The following is a 15,197-nucleotide window of genomic DNA, read 5'->3' as shown; positions in this document are numbered from 1 at the left end:
CAAACTGAATGTTTTCATATGGTTTTTCAAGGTGCTCATCAAATTAGCAGTCAAACCTTTCATAGAAAAGTTTATAAACTTTTCACACTTACACTGTTGACAGTCCCTGCATTCCGTAAATCAAGTTCTGTATTTCCCGAAAGGCACACAAAAGGTGATACTGCTGTCCTTCCCTTGTCACAGCTCATTAAGTGAGATGCAAGCTGAGAGTCAGGTTGTTTTTTACTTGAAAAATCTAATAAAAACATGGAAAATGGAGTTATCAGTGAACGCACACCCCTGCTATAATGTAATAATGGAGAAATGACAAGAAATATATAGCAGTGCTTCTTTATATCTAAAGTCCTCAAGCCGCCTATTAAATATAACATACAGCCCTTTCGTCATTTGTCTTCCGTTTATTTGGCACATAAGAATCTTGATTTGAAGAGACCAAAGGTTATCTAAGGCAGACTTCAGCCTTTATCTTGTTGCGGTCTTCATTCCAGGAATGGTGTAGTCAGAGCCAAAACTAGGTGGAGTTACAGATGTGACTCTTATGTTTGTTTAGTACACAACAAAAAGACATTTGTATCTAGGGTTTGTCCACGGGTCCCTCCATCAGCTTTGTAATTGAGAGGCACAGCAGGATGGAGCAAATAATATCAATAGCCCAAAGCAAGGACAGTGAGAGGGCAGACTGAGAAGCTTAGAGTCCTACATCCGGCATGCAGGCCAGATGCTGCTTTCACTTGGTCCAGTTCAACCTCCTGCTTAAATACAGGACCAGTTCTTAACATAGTAGCCTATTCCCACATAGCAGCGTATTCTGAGGGGGCTCCACACGATTAAGGGGGAAGCCCTATGAACTGCAGCCAGCATTGTGAACCTCCCTGTCCCTGCCCCCCATCCTCCAGCGTCCATGTGTTGAGCATGGACAACTGAAGAGCAGAATCCTGCACACACAGAGCTCCATGTACACAGGCTTTCCCCTTCAGATGTCCATGAGGGGCAAGGGAAGGGAGGTGAATGAAATAGCCTGGGTTCATTTTCAGTTCCAGAAAAATAAATAAAAGATTGGTACAGTTTTCACTATAGAGTTGATTGGGGGGGGGGGAGTCAAAGTGAACTTAAATGGAAAACTGAGGCAAATCTTATTTATTCTGAAATATACAACCTGAACTGTTGCCTGGACAAACATTAGATTCATCATTGAGGTCAATAAGAAATTATGGGGGAAACGACATTCCTAACCTATCAGGGAAGATGGTCAAGCGGTTTGCTGACATGTGACTGCTACTCTATTCTAGAACAATTCAGTACATCCCTGAGTATACAAAAAATACCATTACAAAGCAATGCAAGGTCAGTTGGATCCTAGGAATATATTTTCATTACGGAGTTAATCTCCAAATTGGGATACATCTTGACAGACTCAATACAAACTTGCAACACTGGTTTTTTTTCATTTGTAATATCTGAGATGGGGAAAACCATGCTATTGGAGTATGCTGGACATCTTTAAATATTTACTGTGAGCAGGTGCAGAAAGAGACAGTGATCAATGTATGATTTTGGAATGTGATAACAATGAAAACAATATGTCAAGCTGGAGTCCTGTTAAAATTAATCATTAGCTTTATTTCCTGCTAGGACTCTAAAGGGCCCTTTGGACCTCAATAACAGATCAATACTGTAAAAAAAAATACTATGCAAGAATTATTATTTTTATTTTAGTGAAGAATGTCATTTTAACTTTTCTTTTATTGATAGTTAATAATAATTATTATTTTATTTATTACCCGCCTCTCCCTCTGGATCGAGGCAGGGAACAACATTAAATACAATACAATATTAAAATAACAATCACAACATCTTAAAATTCTTAGAATTGTAAGAATTTTCTAAGTTTAGCATATGGTTCTTTCTAACTTCACTCATTATCAGTCCTAAACATGTCAACTCAGAAGTAAGCCAATTGATCCCCATTGGGCTTCTCCCAGGTAAGTGTTTCAGGATTGCAGCCTAAGTCAATTTTCATATATTCATTTCTTGATTTTATTAGGGTCCTTAAATGCAGAAATGTATGCCTTTGCTGTAACTTTGACACTGAGGCTTAACGGTAAGATCTTATTTTATACCTTATTTTATACTGGGTTAAAATCCATTGTCGAGCTAGCAGGCATCTGCTAGCATGAGGCTTTCGTCTTTTCTCCCTCCCTCTGTAGCCCTCCATGCTGTCTGAAAATGTGCTCCAGAGGGTCTTCCAGCCCTCCGGAGCAGGTTTTCAGGGTGCAGGGAGGGTCTGGAGGAAACAGTTTCCATCACCAGGATTACACCATTGGATACAACCCACTATCATCAACATCTTTTGAAATCTTAAAAGCATTGGAAATTTCCGATTGGTCAGATTTGTGGCTGGCAGCATTTTGGGGGACCCTGCTATTAGAGGTTGGATACACACTGTCAACCTAGGGAGGGAATTTAGGATCCAGTGAGCAGCCATTGTGACATTATGCCTGGGGATTAAGGTTTACATTTGGATTTCTAGAATCTGAGTTCCTTAGTACAAACACTATGTGTTACACTATCAAGCTCCCAAGTCCCTTGGCATTGGGAAATATGTAGATTGGTTTTATTACAATGAAACCAGGCCTGATTACCAAGTTCTGAAAGTGGAAGTTGGTATTCTTGCTTCATGTTAGCCAGGGTGGAAACAATTTGTAGAAACTGTCCAAAATTCTCTTGTATTTTGCAGTTGTACTCATCCAAAGCAACAGCAAAATCTTCAGGGAGATCTTCCAGAAACACCTAAAGGCAATAGTGTATTTGCTTAGGAACGGATCATTTTCAACCCTAAAACACCTTTTAATTAATACGTTTGGAGTCCAGCCTCTGAGAGAAGGGCATGTTCTCAGATATGCAGATCACACCACATTGATGGCTGAAAGCAAGGAGGAGCTGAGGAGCCTTATGACAAAGGTGAAAGAAGAAAGTGCAAAAGCTGGGTTGCAGTTAAACCTCAAAAAAACCAAGATTATGGCAACCAGCTTGATTGATAACTGGCAAATAGAGGGAGAAAACGTGGAGGAAGTGACAGACTTTGTATTTCTGGGCGCAAAGATTACTGCAGATGCTGACTGCAGCCAGGAAATCAGAAGACGTTTACTTCTTGGGAGGAGAGCAATGACAAATCTTGATAAAATAGTTAAGAGCAGAGACACCACACTGACAACAAAGGTCCGCACAGTTGAAGCAATGGTATTCCCCATAGTAACCTATGGCTGCGAGAGCTGGACCATAAGGAAAGCTGAGCGAAGGAAGATAGATGCTTTTGAACTGTGGTGTTGGAGGAAAATTCGGAGAGTGCCTTGGACTGCAAGAAGATCAAACCAGTCCATACTCCAGGAAATAAAGCCAGACTGCTCACTTGAGGGAATGGTATTAAAGGCAAAACTGAAGTACTTTGGCCACATAATGAGAAGACAGGATACCCTGGAGAAGAGGCTGATGCTAGGGAAAGTGGAAGGCAAAAGGAAGAGGGGCCGACCAAGGGCAAAATGGATGGATGATATTCTGGAGGTGACAGACTTGACCTTGGAGGAGCTAGGGGTGGCAACGGCCGACAGAAAGCTCTGGCGTGCGCTGGTCCATGAAGTCACGAAGAGTCGGAAGCGACTGAACGAATAAACAACAAAAAGCTCACACAGGAGATGAACGTGAATCAGGAAAAAGTGCAGGACTTAGAGCATTTCTATCAAGCCGCTCACGGATATTTGCAGGTTCTTTACATAATGTCGTCAACCTCTACAGTGTCTTTTTGAGCTTTATCACACTTTTAAAAAGATGAGAGATAAGCTGTGGCGTATTGGCAGTATGTATTGCCAGTGTTGCACTATAATACAGCCACTAGATGGTGGTGTTTTGAATTATTATATAGAGCATTGCCGAGAAATGAAATTTTCAATTCAAATCACATGTCCACCAGCTAAAGGATCTCATTGTAAACCGGCAAAGAAACCAGGAGGAGAAGAAAGCCCCGGTAAAGATGCAAGATTTCAGTCCCATGTGATGAACTCTTAAAGAAGCAAACCCAGAGGAAGGGTACAAGTATGCAATGACCTGAACGGCAGAGAAAGGAAACCAATGCCTCTGGATCTTGATGAAGCTAGGCCAGGAGACAATTCACAGGAGTGTGCATTAATGTATTAATTTGAACTACCCAGGTAATTCTCTCTACTGGGTTCCACGCTATAGCTATTATTGCAGAAACTTCCTCATAAATCCAAATTATGTTGCAGAATAAAAATAAAGAACCAGATCCTGCTTGCCTGTACCTGCATTATTTCTATAGTATAAACTTAATTTATTATTCTATTTATTGTTTATATAGAACCAAAAAATGGAAGTGACAAGATCAGTATCCAAACAGAATGGATAATATTCTGTTCACCTTTGATCACTGGTCGGGTGACCATATGAAAAGGAGGACAGGGCTCCTGTATCTTTAACAGTTGTATTGAAAAGGGAATTTCTGCAGGTGTCATTTCTATATATGAAGAACTTGGTGAAATTTCCTCTTCATCACACCAGTTAAAGCTGCAGGTGCCCTGCCCTCTTTTAAATCTGGTCACTCTAGTATAGCTCCTGCAGCTTTAACTGTGGTGATGAAGAGGGAATTTCACCAGGTTGTCCATATATACAAATGACGCCGGCAGAAATTCCCTTTTCTATGCAACTGTTAAAGATACAGGAGCCCTGTCCTCCTTTTCATATGGTCACCCTAATCACTGGTTCACTCCCTCTTTAAAAGAAATTATTATCTATAGTATCCTCTCTTCTTTGTACAGATAGCCAAAACCCTTTCCCACTTTTTTCAGTGGCAAATAAACAAGATTTTGATCTTACCTTTGACTGATCAAATTCCCTTTTAGAACTGACAACAGCAGCTGGTAGGTGCTTTCTTCCAAAAAGATGTGCCAATACTAGCACCAGTTTTTCCATCACATCCTCAGAGAAAACCTTTGATTCTGTTTTGGTACAGAAATTCATGTCATGTCAACACATTTTTAAAGTATACAAAATGTTACAGTTTTAATGAGCATGCTTACAGCAGCCAGCCATTTACACTGGATAAAAATGTGTAACTATGTCACAATGATTGCAGTTACTCAGAGGTAATAAGGTTTTACAGATAAATCACATGATAAAATTAGAGTTCTATATAATTTTTTTCTGGATGTATTTGTTCTTAGTAAATGTACCCCCACATGATGAAAAAATATTAAAATGGGAAGGGAATCCATTTTCCATCATAAAGAAGAAATGGAAACTGCATGGGATGCATTCATAAGAAAAAGAAAATAAATGTAGACCTGGCTTCTGATTCATATCAATCTGAACTGGAACAAAGACATAGTTAAAGTGCTTCTACAGGCAATGGCAACTAAAAGATAAACTCTTCTGTGGTAGATATTTCATGCACAAGTCCTACCATGTGCTAAAGTTCATACTTTAATAGTTGTCAGTGCCTTAATCCTATTTCTTAACATTTAAACAACATAAGCAAAGTGGATGCTATTCAGCAGTCATGACTTGAAATAATTTTTGCTGTAGTGTTGGCAAATACTTTAACATAAAGCTTTGAATTTGTTAAAATAAAACATTGTAACCGTATTCAGATTGCAATCTTGTACCAAATATTTTAGCATATTAAATAAACATGCTAAATTAGATTCCAACTGAGATACGGCATCGGATTCAAAATGTTCCATTACCATACCATTATACCCAAAAGAATGAATTTCTGCCCATATAACTTGTGGAAGAGGGGTGCATGATCCTGAGTGATAATTAGGAGAAACTTACGGGATAATTGGACTTTATATTACTGGACAAAGTCTATGTAAAATGCAGAATCACATGGCTGGAAGGGTTCTGGTTGACATATACATGCCATTGTTCGAATGACAAAATAAGGCCTAACACAGTGACCCTGTGGTTAAGCATTGTGAGCTAATCATTGGGCGCAATTGGACAACTCAATGGCCAACCCTGCCCTTATAGTCCACTCCACGGATTACTATTTGCATGTTGCAAATAGGCTCTAAGGGCAGGGTTGGCTATTGCTCCCTGCCCCTGCTCTCTCCCCTCCCCCCTCCCCACCAAATGGCGGCACTGGTTCCCCCTTACCTTATCAGTGCGCTGCCATTCCATGGGGAGCGGAGGGGGGAGATACGCTCCACCGCTTCCTTCCTGCTGTCAGGGGAGCCAATCTGTCTGACAATTCTTGCGGTGGCCTCAGCACAAAGGAAGATGTGCTGCTGCCACCACAAGAACCAGCGGACTGGTCTCCACTGGCAGGGGAGGGGATCCATCTGCCGATTCTTGCAGCAGCGGTGGCCGCAGCATTGAGTGAGACATGCCGTGGCTGTAGAGGGAACCAGCGAACAGATAACCTCACATATGCTGGGGACATATAAACAAGGAAGGGGTAGCTCTAGCACTACTTGCTAAGGCCAACCTCTTCCTTGTTTCTATGACCCCAGCCGCAAAGGAGGCGGCAGCACAGAGCAATGTCATCTCGCTCCATACCGCTGCCTCCTTCCCCATTAGTTTTGAGGCTGAGGGTTACCTTTTCATGTTATCTCTGACCTTTTTGAAAGTGAGATAAAGGAGGGAAAGCGGAGGAGAGGTCCTGAACGTTGACGATGTTGGATTTCATCGATTCAAACCACGTAACTGCAGTGTAAATGAGCCCACAAGGAAAATGAAAGCAGAAAGCCCTGGTAAAGAAGTGGGGGGTTGGGCGGGGTGTGTGTGTGCTTAATGTAGAGAATCTCCAAAAAGTCTGCTACCAAAGCAAAGCCCATTTAAACTTACTTTTCTTGCTTGGCTGACACAGCTTGTGGAACAAACCTTTTACAAGAAATTCAACTAGAACAAAATTGGAGGGTTCATGGTAATGCAAATGAGTTATAATTCCAGAAAATCCTTTGGTATTGCCATGCTGATCCACATACCCCTGAAATATGGTAACATTGTATGTATTTAGATGGCTTTCCCACCCTAACTCAAGAAGCAAGCTACAACATGCCATTTCCTCATTTTGATCCTAATGTAAAACTGTGAGGTGAAACAAATATTCTCATCGTGTAGAATAATTACATATTTTATTAATACTGTACAATAATGACAACTACCTTAAAATTAAAATCATCACAGATTATTAGCTGAAGCTGTGAACTTCATGTTGTTCCACAGCACAATCCTCATTTTGCAGCAATTTGAGGATCATTTTTTTAAAAATCAACATTTATACATTTGGGCCAGAACATGAGTTGCTGAAATCGAACTCTAAAGCAACTTGGGGAGATTTTGGACTCCTGAAACCGTGAGATGATTATCAGGAGGAGCAGGATGAATTATCTTGGCAGGGAACACTTATTGTGGGAGCAATAGGAGCACTCTCTTTTCACTTTGTCTTTTCTGAAATTTTGTGTTAACTCTTCTTGGTGATGACTATTATTCCTCCCCAGAATGTTCCTGGAATGACACTACGTAGGCTCTTCTACATGAGGCTTTTAACCCACTTCCAGATTCTTTGTGGGATTAAGATTGGTCCCTTTACCCAGTTTTTTTTCAAGGGATTTTTTTTTCTCTGCCTTTGTATATGATCCACTAAACAACCACTAAGTGGCATTGTGGTATAGTGAAATTGTGCAAAAACACCAGTTTCATGCTGCCATTAAAAGAAATAACAGACTTTGCAAACAAGGGGAGAGGCACTGGAGGATGACATCCTGTAAAGCCCCCACAAATTATTCTGAGTGAGGGATTACACATGCACAATAAAAGTCTCATGTAAAATGACTCATGGCATCAGTTCAGGAGCTTTCTGGAAAAGAAAAATGGTTGCTTCTAGCTGGTGGCATCTGCAAACAGCTCCTTTGCTGCACCACCACATATGCAGCAAAACTACTTCTCTTTGTTCCAAATAAAAAACAGGAACCTGCCACCAGTACTTGCTACTGTATTAAGCACTTCCCCCAACCTAAACCATTGAAAACACTTAATACACACACCCCAAAATTGACCCCCTACCCCAAATTTGGCACCTGCTGCATAGCAAATGTCAGAGGACCATTCTATTCAACTCTACAAATACACACACACGTCCACACAGGACTCTGTGCATCATATGGTGGTAGAATGTAAAAGGTAAGACCAAACCACTTGATTAAATAAGAAGACTTGAAACCTTACCTCCTTCACAAGAAACTGTAAAGAAAACAAAAAATAGAGCTTTAACATCTCCAGGATCTTTGGTTGTTTGAAGGCTAGAAGTGAATGCTTCAGTACTGACAAAACCTTTCAAATGAAAAAAAAATGGATTAATGTATTGCCAATATATGTATGATTTAAAGGTTGGAGAAGATATGGAATTCTTAGTCCCCTGACCACATGCTTATTTATTTATTTAGATGTATATTCTTTTATTTTTTACCAGAGTTACCATGGTGGCTGATAATATTGAAATACAACCATTCCATTAAAAACCTTACAGTTCAAAAATTAAAATACGTAACACAAACTCAGTTAACAATACAAGAACAAAATATGACACTAGGAGCTTTATCACACCAGCGTTATAATGTTCAATCACTGTGAATTGCATGCAAAGGACTCCGAAGTTTTCCACCTTATAATCTGCTTTGATTGTGAAGTACTCCCATGCATCCTGCCTTAATTGTGCTTCAAAGCAAAAAGATTTGCTCTATTTAGCCCCTGCTTTCTGAGCGTATCTTCCGAGCCGCCGCTGGGGCACAGGAGCAAGATTTTAAAGAAATGCTTACATCTGTGTAAGCTTTAAAGATACAGTCACGTGAGTCCCTGCTTTTCCTGGGGGAAAGTTTCATTAATTGTATTTATGGAAGAGTCAAGATTACCTTTGCTTCTGCGTCTACTTTATCATCTGCTTTTGAAGCCAGCAGCATGAGTCTCAGAATCAGAGAAATGCTCAAAGGAAACTGTCCTCGAAGTTCAGGCACATTTGATTTAATGAGCTTCTGTATTTTGGGCAATGGAATGTCATAGAAATATACACTCCCCAACAAATCTTGACCACGTCGCCCAGCCCGTCCAGACATCTAGAAAGAAGCAATCAAAATTAGAAAGCTAAAAAAAAAAAATCAAGAAAAATTGAAACCAAAGTTATATAGGGAGCAATCCTTTGGTCCCTCGACAGTGTCTGATGGCCATAGGATTTCTCAGATTCCTAGATCTGAGGTCAGAGACAATGTGCGCCTGCCCCAGACAGCCGACATGAAGAGAACTCTGCAGGCTGCCCCCTCCAAGGTTGTGCTGATGGATGGGGAGGGGACTGGAGAAGCTAGGATACAAACTATCCCAAGGCCTCTCCAGCCTCCTTTCCTCCCACTCTGACAAAGCCCGTCTAGCCAAAACGCAGAGCAGGAGGAACATGAAGGCTCCCACCACTCTGCACTGGATGTCCATAAGCCTCCGAGTTCGGAGCTTTAGAAGCACTGGCATAGGGTTAAGCCATAAGACAGTTTATTTACTTCCTTAGCAGAATTATATGCCATTTCATAGATCCAAACCCTCCCAAAGCAGTGTACAAAATGTAAAACCAGGACACATAATAAAACAATAGTAAAAACGATAAGAAACGTAGAAAAAAATCTAAATTGTTGTTTAATTAGAACCAGATAATTCCATCCGGTTTAATCCTGTGATTATTTTAGATACCGAATTATCTATGGGTTATTATATTTTAGTAAGATTTTAGGGGTAAGGCAACAAGAGACACCCTGGAAGTTGATGGGGTCATGTAATTGACCCGCAAACTTTTATGAGTAACCAATTATGAGCATGCAATAAATTGCTCATGCAGAGAAGCTCACAGATGCAATTAGTATATTGTTGTAGTCATCTCCAAAATATATTTGAGCTTTTGACTAGTTTGTTTAAATATTTATTTTTTTATTTATGACATTTATGTGCCACCCAATAATCTATGTTCTCTGGGTGTCTAACAAGTAGGGATTAATTTAATTAATTAGTTAAAGGAGAACATAAAACCATAAAATCAAATACAAACTAAAATGTGATACAACATAAATCCAGCAGCAGAGGGTAAAAACAATTCAACAAAACTCACAGTATCTCATTACCTGTCTATAGTTCAGAGCATCCAAATATACAGAATTCTGTACAAAAACTACAGATTTACATGGCATGTTGACTCCCAAAGCCAAGGTCCCTGTGGCTGTCACCACCTAAAAAAAAAACATTAATTAGTTACCATTTTAAAAGTTGGTGATTAACATTAATGAGCAACGTTAGTACCATAATAATATTAATGCAGCATGACACCTAGCTACGTAAATAGGAATAAAGTGGGGTTGAGGAAATCAGAATAATAAAGGAGCCTATCAAAAATACTAGCACCATTTTGGGTTCAGTTTCTATTCTATCTTTTGCCATGGCTGCAAGTGCTTAACAATGATTTTAAGGGGGAAAGTCGTGAGTATAAAATTAAAAAAATACATATACGGAATACAGAAATTAAGATTACCCCATTCCTGTATACAAAATTGTTAAAGTCAGCCCACAGACTCATAAAGAACATGAATATGTCATAGTTAAAAACTCATGTAAAACTGGGGTGACTAAAGATGGCTGGAAATGACGAGACTAGTTACAAGCTTTAAATTCATCCCCCTCCATGCATAAAGGATGAGAAATCACCAGAGAGACAGATGACTGAACAGGACAGAAGAGGATTAGGTAGCCCTTTGCCTGCCTCCTTTTCTTCCCTTACCTCAGTTACACTGTGGCCCTTTCTACACTTACAGGTGTAGAGAAACGCAAGGGAGACGATCCCGGGATTTCTAGCTTCCAGGATCGTCACACTGCATCCAAACGGCCGTGCAACATCCTGGAAGTGGAGAGGGACATTGTACCCATTGCAGGACCAGGAGCAAGAGCACACCTGCACTCCAGTGAAAGTTAAGTTAAAAAAAAGAAGAAGCCCTGATCCTGCTCCCCACCCCCAATGTCCCACAACTGCTCCTGGCCCCGCTCCTTCCCTCTGCTGACCCCTGCTACTTGCCAGGAGGAGGGAAGAAGCAGGGATGGGCTCCCACACCTCCCATGATCTTAGGATGATCCCAAGACCATGGGAAGAATCGGGTTGTCCCAGGGATTATTTATCCCTGGGAAAACCCATGCTCATCCCCCCTGCCCCCAGGAGTCTCTGTAAGTCATTTGGATGCACAGGGACTCAGACATGACCAGCCCGGGCTATCGGGCTGGTGCAGAAATGGCCTGTCTGTGGGAACACCCCTGCCTCCATACACCAATGGGGGCCTGTGCATGTACATTAATAGCACAAGAAGCAGGAGGAACTCAATTCATGGACTTCCAGGTGCCAAAAGAAGAAGCACACCTGTCAAGAAAAAATACTTCTCCCAATTTAAATGTGGCATGTAGAGAGCCATGGCTGAATTTAAATATGATGCCAGCTAAATGGAACCCCACATGTCTAGGGGGTAAGCCCCATTTTTAAGTGAGGCTTGAAAGATGAGGAAGGAGGGTCAGCCAATTCCCCTCCTCTCTGAAGCTCAACTGCTCCTTTATCTGCCAGCTTCCTGTTCTCTACACTAAAGATGGGGAACATGTAACCCTCCAGAAGTTGTTGGACAGTAGTTCCCATCAACCCTCACCATTAGCTATGCTGGCTAGGGCTGATGGGAGTTGCAGTTCCCCCACACCCAGCTGTATACTCTACTAATGCATCAAACTTAAAAGCAGAAGAAGATAAGGGTCCCAACAAAGCCACGAATATATTAAAATTAACTATAACACAAAGTACCCAGGAACACACACAAAAATGCATGCATACGCAAGAAGTAATTACACTGAAGAAAAGTCTGGAGAAAATTAGTGTACCTGGATAAATCCTTTCCTGAAGAGCATCTCCACCATTTGCCTTCCTCTCTGTTGCACAGAGGCATGGTGATATCCAATGCCTCTTAGTGCCAATTTTTTCAGTACTCTGTCCTTTCTCAGGAATTTTGCTCGATCAAATATTTTTTCCAAAGCCTAAGGGGAAAAAATAACTTTAAAATATGTCCACACATTGAAGGGAAACTTAAACTGACTATACAGTTCTACTCTTGGAAGCTCCTGGAAGCTCTGCGGTAGAGAAATCTTAGATTTTTGAGGCAGGCAGACTTCATGATGCCAACAGGGTGGGGTGGGGGTGTCCTTCCTCTCAGCTCCAGATCATGACCACCCTCTGAGAAGCAGCAATTCACATCCCTGTACTAACTTGAAACGAAATGTTTAAAACCTCCACAAGAGTGCCACAAACTAACTTTGAAAAGTTTATAAATGCTAGAACTTGTAAGGTTCCAATATGCCTATTACTAGACTAAGAAAAGAACTCAAGATGACAGACGAACGTCCCACTGGGCTCAAACTATTTCCAAACACACATTTATACTGAACCCTTCAGCCTTTCTTGCTTTGCCTGTTTTCTCTTTTCGTAGTGGTCTTTCGTAGGGTGGGAAGACTGCCTCACTGCAAAAATGGAAATTTTTGGTAAATCTAAATGTTTCTTTGCCTGGAGTCTCTGGGATGGGGAGCAGTCTTAGACAGAAGAGAAGTCCATCCCATGCAAGAGAAGAACTACTCTTAAAGACTTGCATCACGCTCTGTAGAATGCACCTCCCAAAAGACATGCCCGGAGACAAGTATACATCAATAAAGTAATGTCTGACAATGATACAGACTGATTTCCATGCAGTCACATTACATATCAGGTCAGTAACTTGAAACAGGGTGTGAAAGGCCACATGTTGCATTCAATCATGGGAAAGGTATCTAATCGTGGACCCTAAAAGTTGTAGAAGCTCATGTCTTTAAACCAATTCTAAGACTAAGTTCTTCCTTTGTAGTGGTGGCATGGGAGCCACTGCAGTACACTTTTTCCCCTGTGCAACCAGGTTAACATGAGAAGCCCTGAGAAAGGAGGGAAGGGCCAATGCTGCAGCTCCTCCAATTCCAGCTTAACCCGTTTCTAGAGTTTCCATAGATCTATTCAAGTGTTCTATAGCTCTGCTCACTAAATGTTGTGGAGGGGGATATATATATATATTTTTGAAGAGGAGGGTCTCCACACAGGTTTTCCAGTGTCCTTCATCACACAGGGAGTCTCCATGGATACAGGAGGCTCTTCCCTTCAGAAAGTCACCGACTTTAAGTAGAGGGTGATGAGGACGCATGAAGAGGGGATAGGGGCTAAAGCAATCCTTCTCACATTTTAGCAAACACAGATAAGGAATGCCTGAACAAGGCTCATGTGGTCTTTAGCTTCTCACGGTTCAGAAGTTATGCAGGGAGGAGCAACACTGCAATGGCTCCCACACTGCCAAAGAGAACATAGGCCTAAGAGGTTTCTGCTGCAACATAAAGACATATCAGTAAATCAGTTTATTGAATTTAGCATTCTATCTTACACAACAGAAACCATACTATAAAACTGAATGGTAGGTCTTTCAAATCTGCTCATCATATCTACAATTTATAGCATAAACGTAAAGAGACTTTAAAATAAATAAGAAAATTTTACATCTGCTAATCACAAATTTGGGGAGAAACTCATCTCCTAGAATACACTTTTGACATACACAAAATATAAATGTAAAATTAGCTGGTTTCATAAGAAAACAGGGATTATTGTTCTACAGCACAGCACTTGATTTTGCATGGCTGTTTGGATCACTATGACAGCTTTTCAGTAAGTAAAATGAAGATATTGTTAATAATCAGAGCCTTCATTTTAATATTGAAATAAAAGAGTTTTAAGCTCACCTCATTATCAATAGCTTTTTCATTTGCATATGTGCAATCAGAAGGGATTTCCAAAATCTTCTCTAGTTGATTCTTTAGGGTATCAAGTTCTGCCTCCAAAAGTATTCTTTTGTCATCTTTACGAGTTAGTTTACGGTCACTGCACAGAAGTATAGATTTGTTACCAAATAACTTTTCAACATTCAGTTTTGTCATTTCACTTTCGTGTCTATCCAATCCACTAATCCTTCTGCCTCATCATGTATTTTGTACTTGCATGAGTCAGTTCAAACATGATAATCCTCAATTAAAGGTTGAATATATGTTGAAATGTGGGCTATTGTGTTGTCTGAATCCAACTGTCGTAACGAACAATGGTCTGTTAACCACAAATAATCCACAGTTCACAATCCAACATGAGTTCTCTTCATGGATTGTTTGTGGTTAAAAACCATGGTGTATTAGCATGGCTGGGTTCAGATAACCCAATAATCCATGTTTCAACAACAATCCACACTCAACCCATACTCAACCCCTGAGAGTGGGTTATCATGTTGTCTGAACCCAGTCAGAGAGGGTGAGAGGTGTACACACACACACACACAAGAGAGAGACAGAGAGACAGAGAGACTTAAAATTCTTTTATATGTGTCACAAAGGCAAATGGGCCATGAAAATCCCATGTAAAAATATGTATATACATCATAAGTACTAATGAAAGATGAATGTCTGTGCCAGTGCCTGTGTGTAAGTTAGAGAAAAAGAGACAAAAATTAAGACTTCATTATATGTAACGCAAACTAATTTTTAATCATCAGACTTAAGATCACTTTCAAACAAAATAATTATTTCTTAGTGTGTTACCACTTTGAGAGAAATTACCTTGACTAGTTACATGGGACATGATGCAAATTGTAGGATTTTTTCTATCTAAACATGCATGAGATTGTGCCCGAAGACAACAAACAAATTGTGTACAATACATAAGAAATGTTTTAAACACTTAGTCGGTTTGTTTTTTAGAACTTTTTCAGACTTTTTCTTTTTCTTTTTTAACATTTGTTCTTGTTTTCTTTGCTCCTTAATTATGTGGTGATCCACTGAGAAACTGCATACTGTTTCAGTACGTTGTTCAGCTCTTTTAGGGCTGAATAGAGGAATCGTAAGTTAATGATACTATGAAAGAAGATTTGATCTTGAAAACTGAATAGTATAAAACTTGTTAAAAAATGGAAGCAGAAGATTAATAATTCCATCCCTTTGTGTATTTTACTTTTATAATAAAACATTACTTCTGATAGTATGGAAATGATAAGCAAATATGAGATATCTTGCAACTG

General features: G+C 40.2%; 1 protein-coding gene across 2 annotated transcripts in view; it reads right to left on the bottom strand.

Annotated features, from left to right (window-relative positions):
• The window catches only part of DDX60 (DExD/H-box helicase 60), a 67,174-nt gene that overhangs the window by 6,805 nt on the left and 45,172 nt on the right, over nucleotides 1-15,197 (bottom strand). The window contains exons 27-36 of one of the 2 annotated variants that reach the window (XM_063136023.1): nucleotides 14,861-15,004; nucleotides 13,879-14,017; nucleotides 11,953-12,105; nucleotides 10,173-10,277; nucleotides 8,928-9,128; nucleotides 8,245-8,349; nucleotides 6,862-7,003; nucleotides 4,888-5,009; nucleotides 2,643-2,790; nucleotides 93-235 (exon numbers count right to left, since the gene is read on the bottom strand). In XM_063136023.1, the coding sequence (XP_062992093.1) occupies nucleotides 93-235; nucleotides 2,643-2,790; nucleotides 4,888-5,009; nucleotides 6,862-7,003; nucleotides 8,245-8,349; nucleotides 8,928-9,128; nucleotides 10,173-10,277; nucleotides 11,953-12,105; nucleotides 13,879-14,017; nucleotides 14,861-15,004 (1,402 nt within the window). The remainder of the gene's footprint in view (nucleotides 1-92; nucleotides 236-2,642; nucleotides 2,791-4,887; nucleotides 5,010-6,861; nucleotides 7,004-8,244; nucleotides 8,350-8,927; nucleotides 9,129-10,172; nucleotides 10,278-11,952; nucleotides 12,106-13,878; nucleotides 14,018-14,860; nucleotides 15,005-15,197) is intronic. The other variant, XM_063136024.1, reaches the window with a different exon arrangement.

This window comes from Elgaria multicarinata, chromosome 10 (assembly GCF_023053635.1).
Source record: "Elgaria multicarinata webbii isolate HBS135686 ecotype San Diego chromosome 10, rElgMul1.1.pri, whole genome shotgun sequence".
NCBI classification, from domain to species: Eukaryota; Metazoa; Chordata; class Lepidosauria; order Squamata; family Anguidae; genus Elgaria; species Elgaria multicarinata.
The sequence above is the reverse complement of the archived record's forward strand: the minus strand, read 5'-3'. Positions and strand labels throughout refer to the sequence as shown.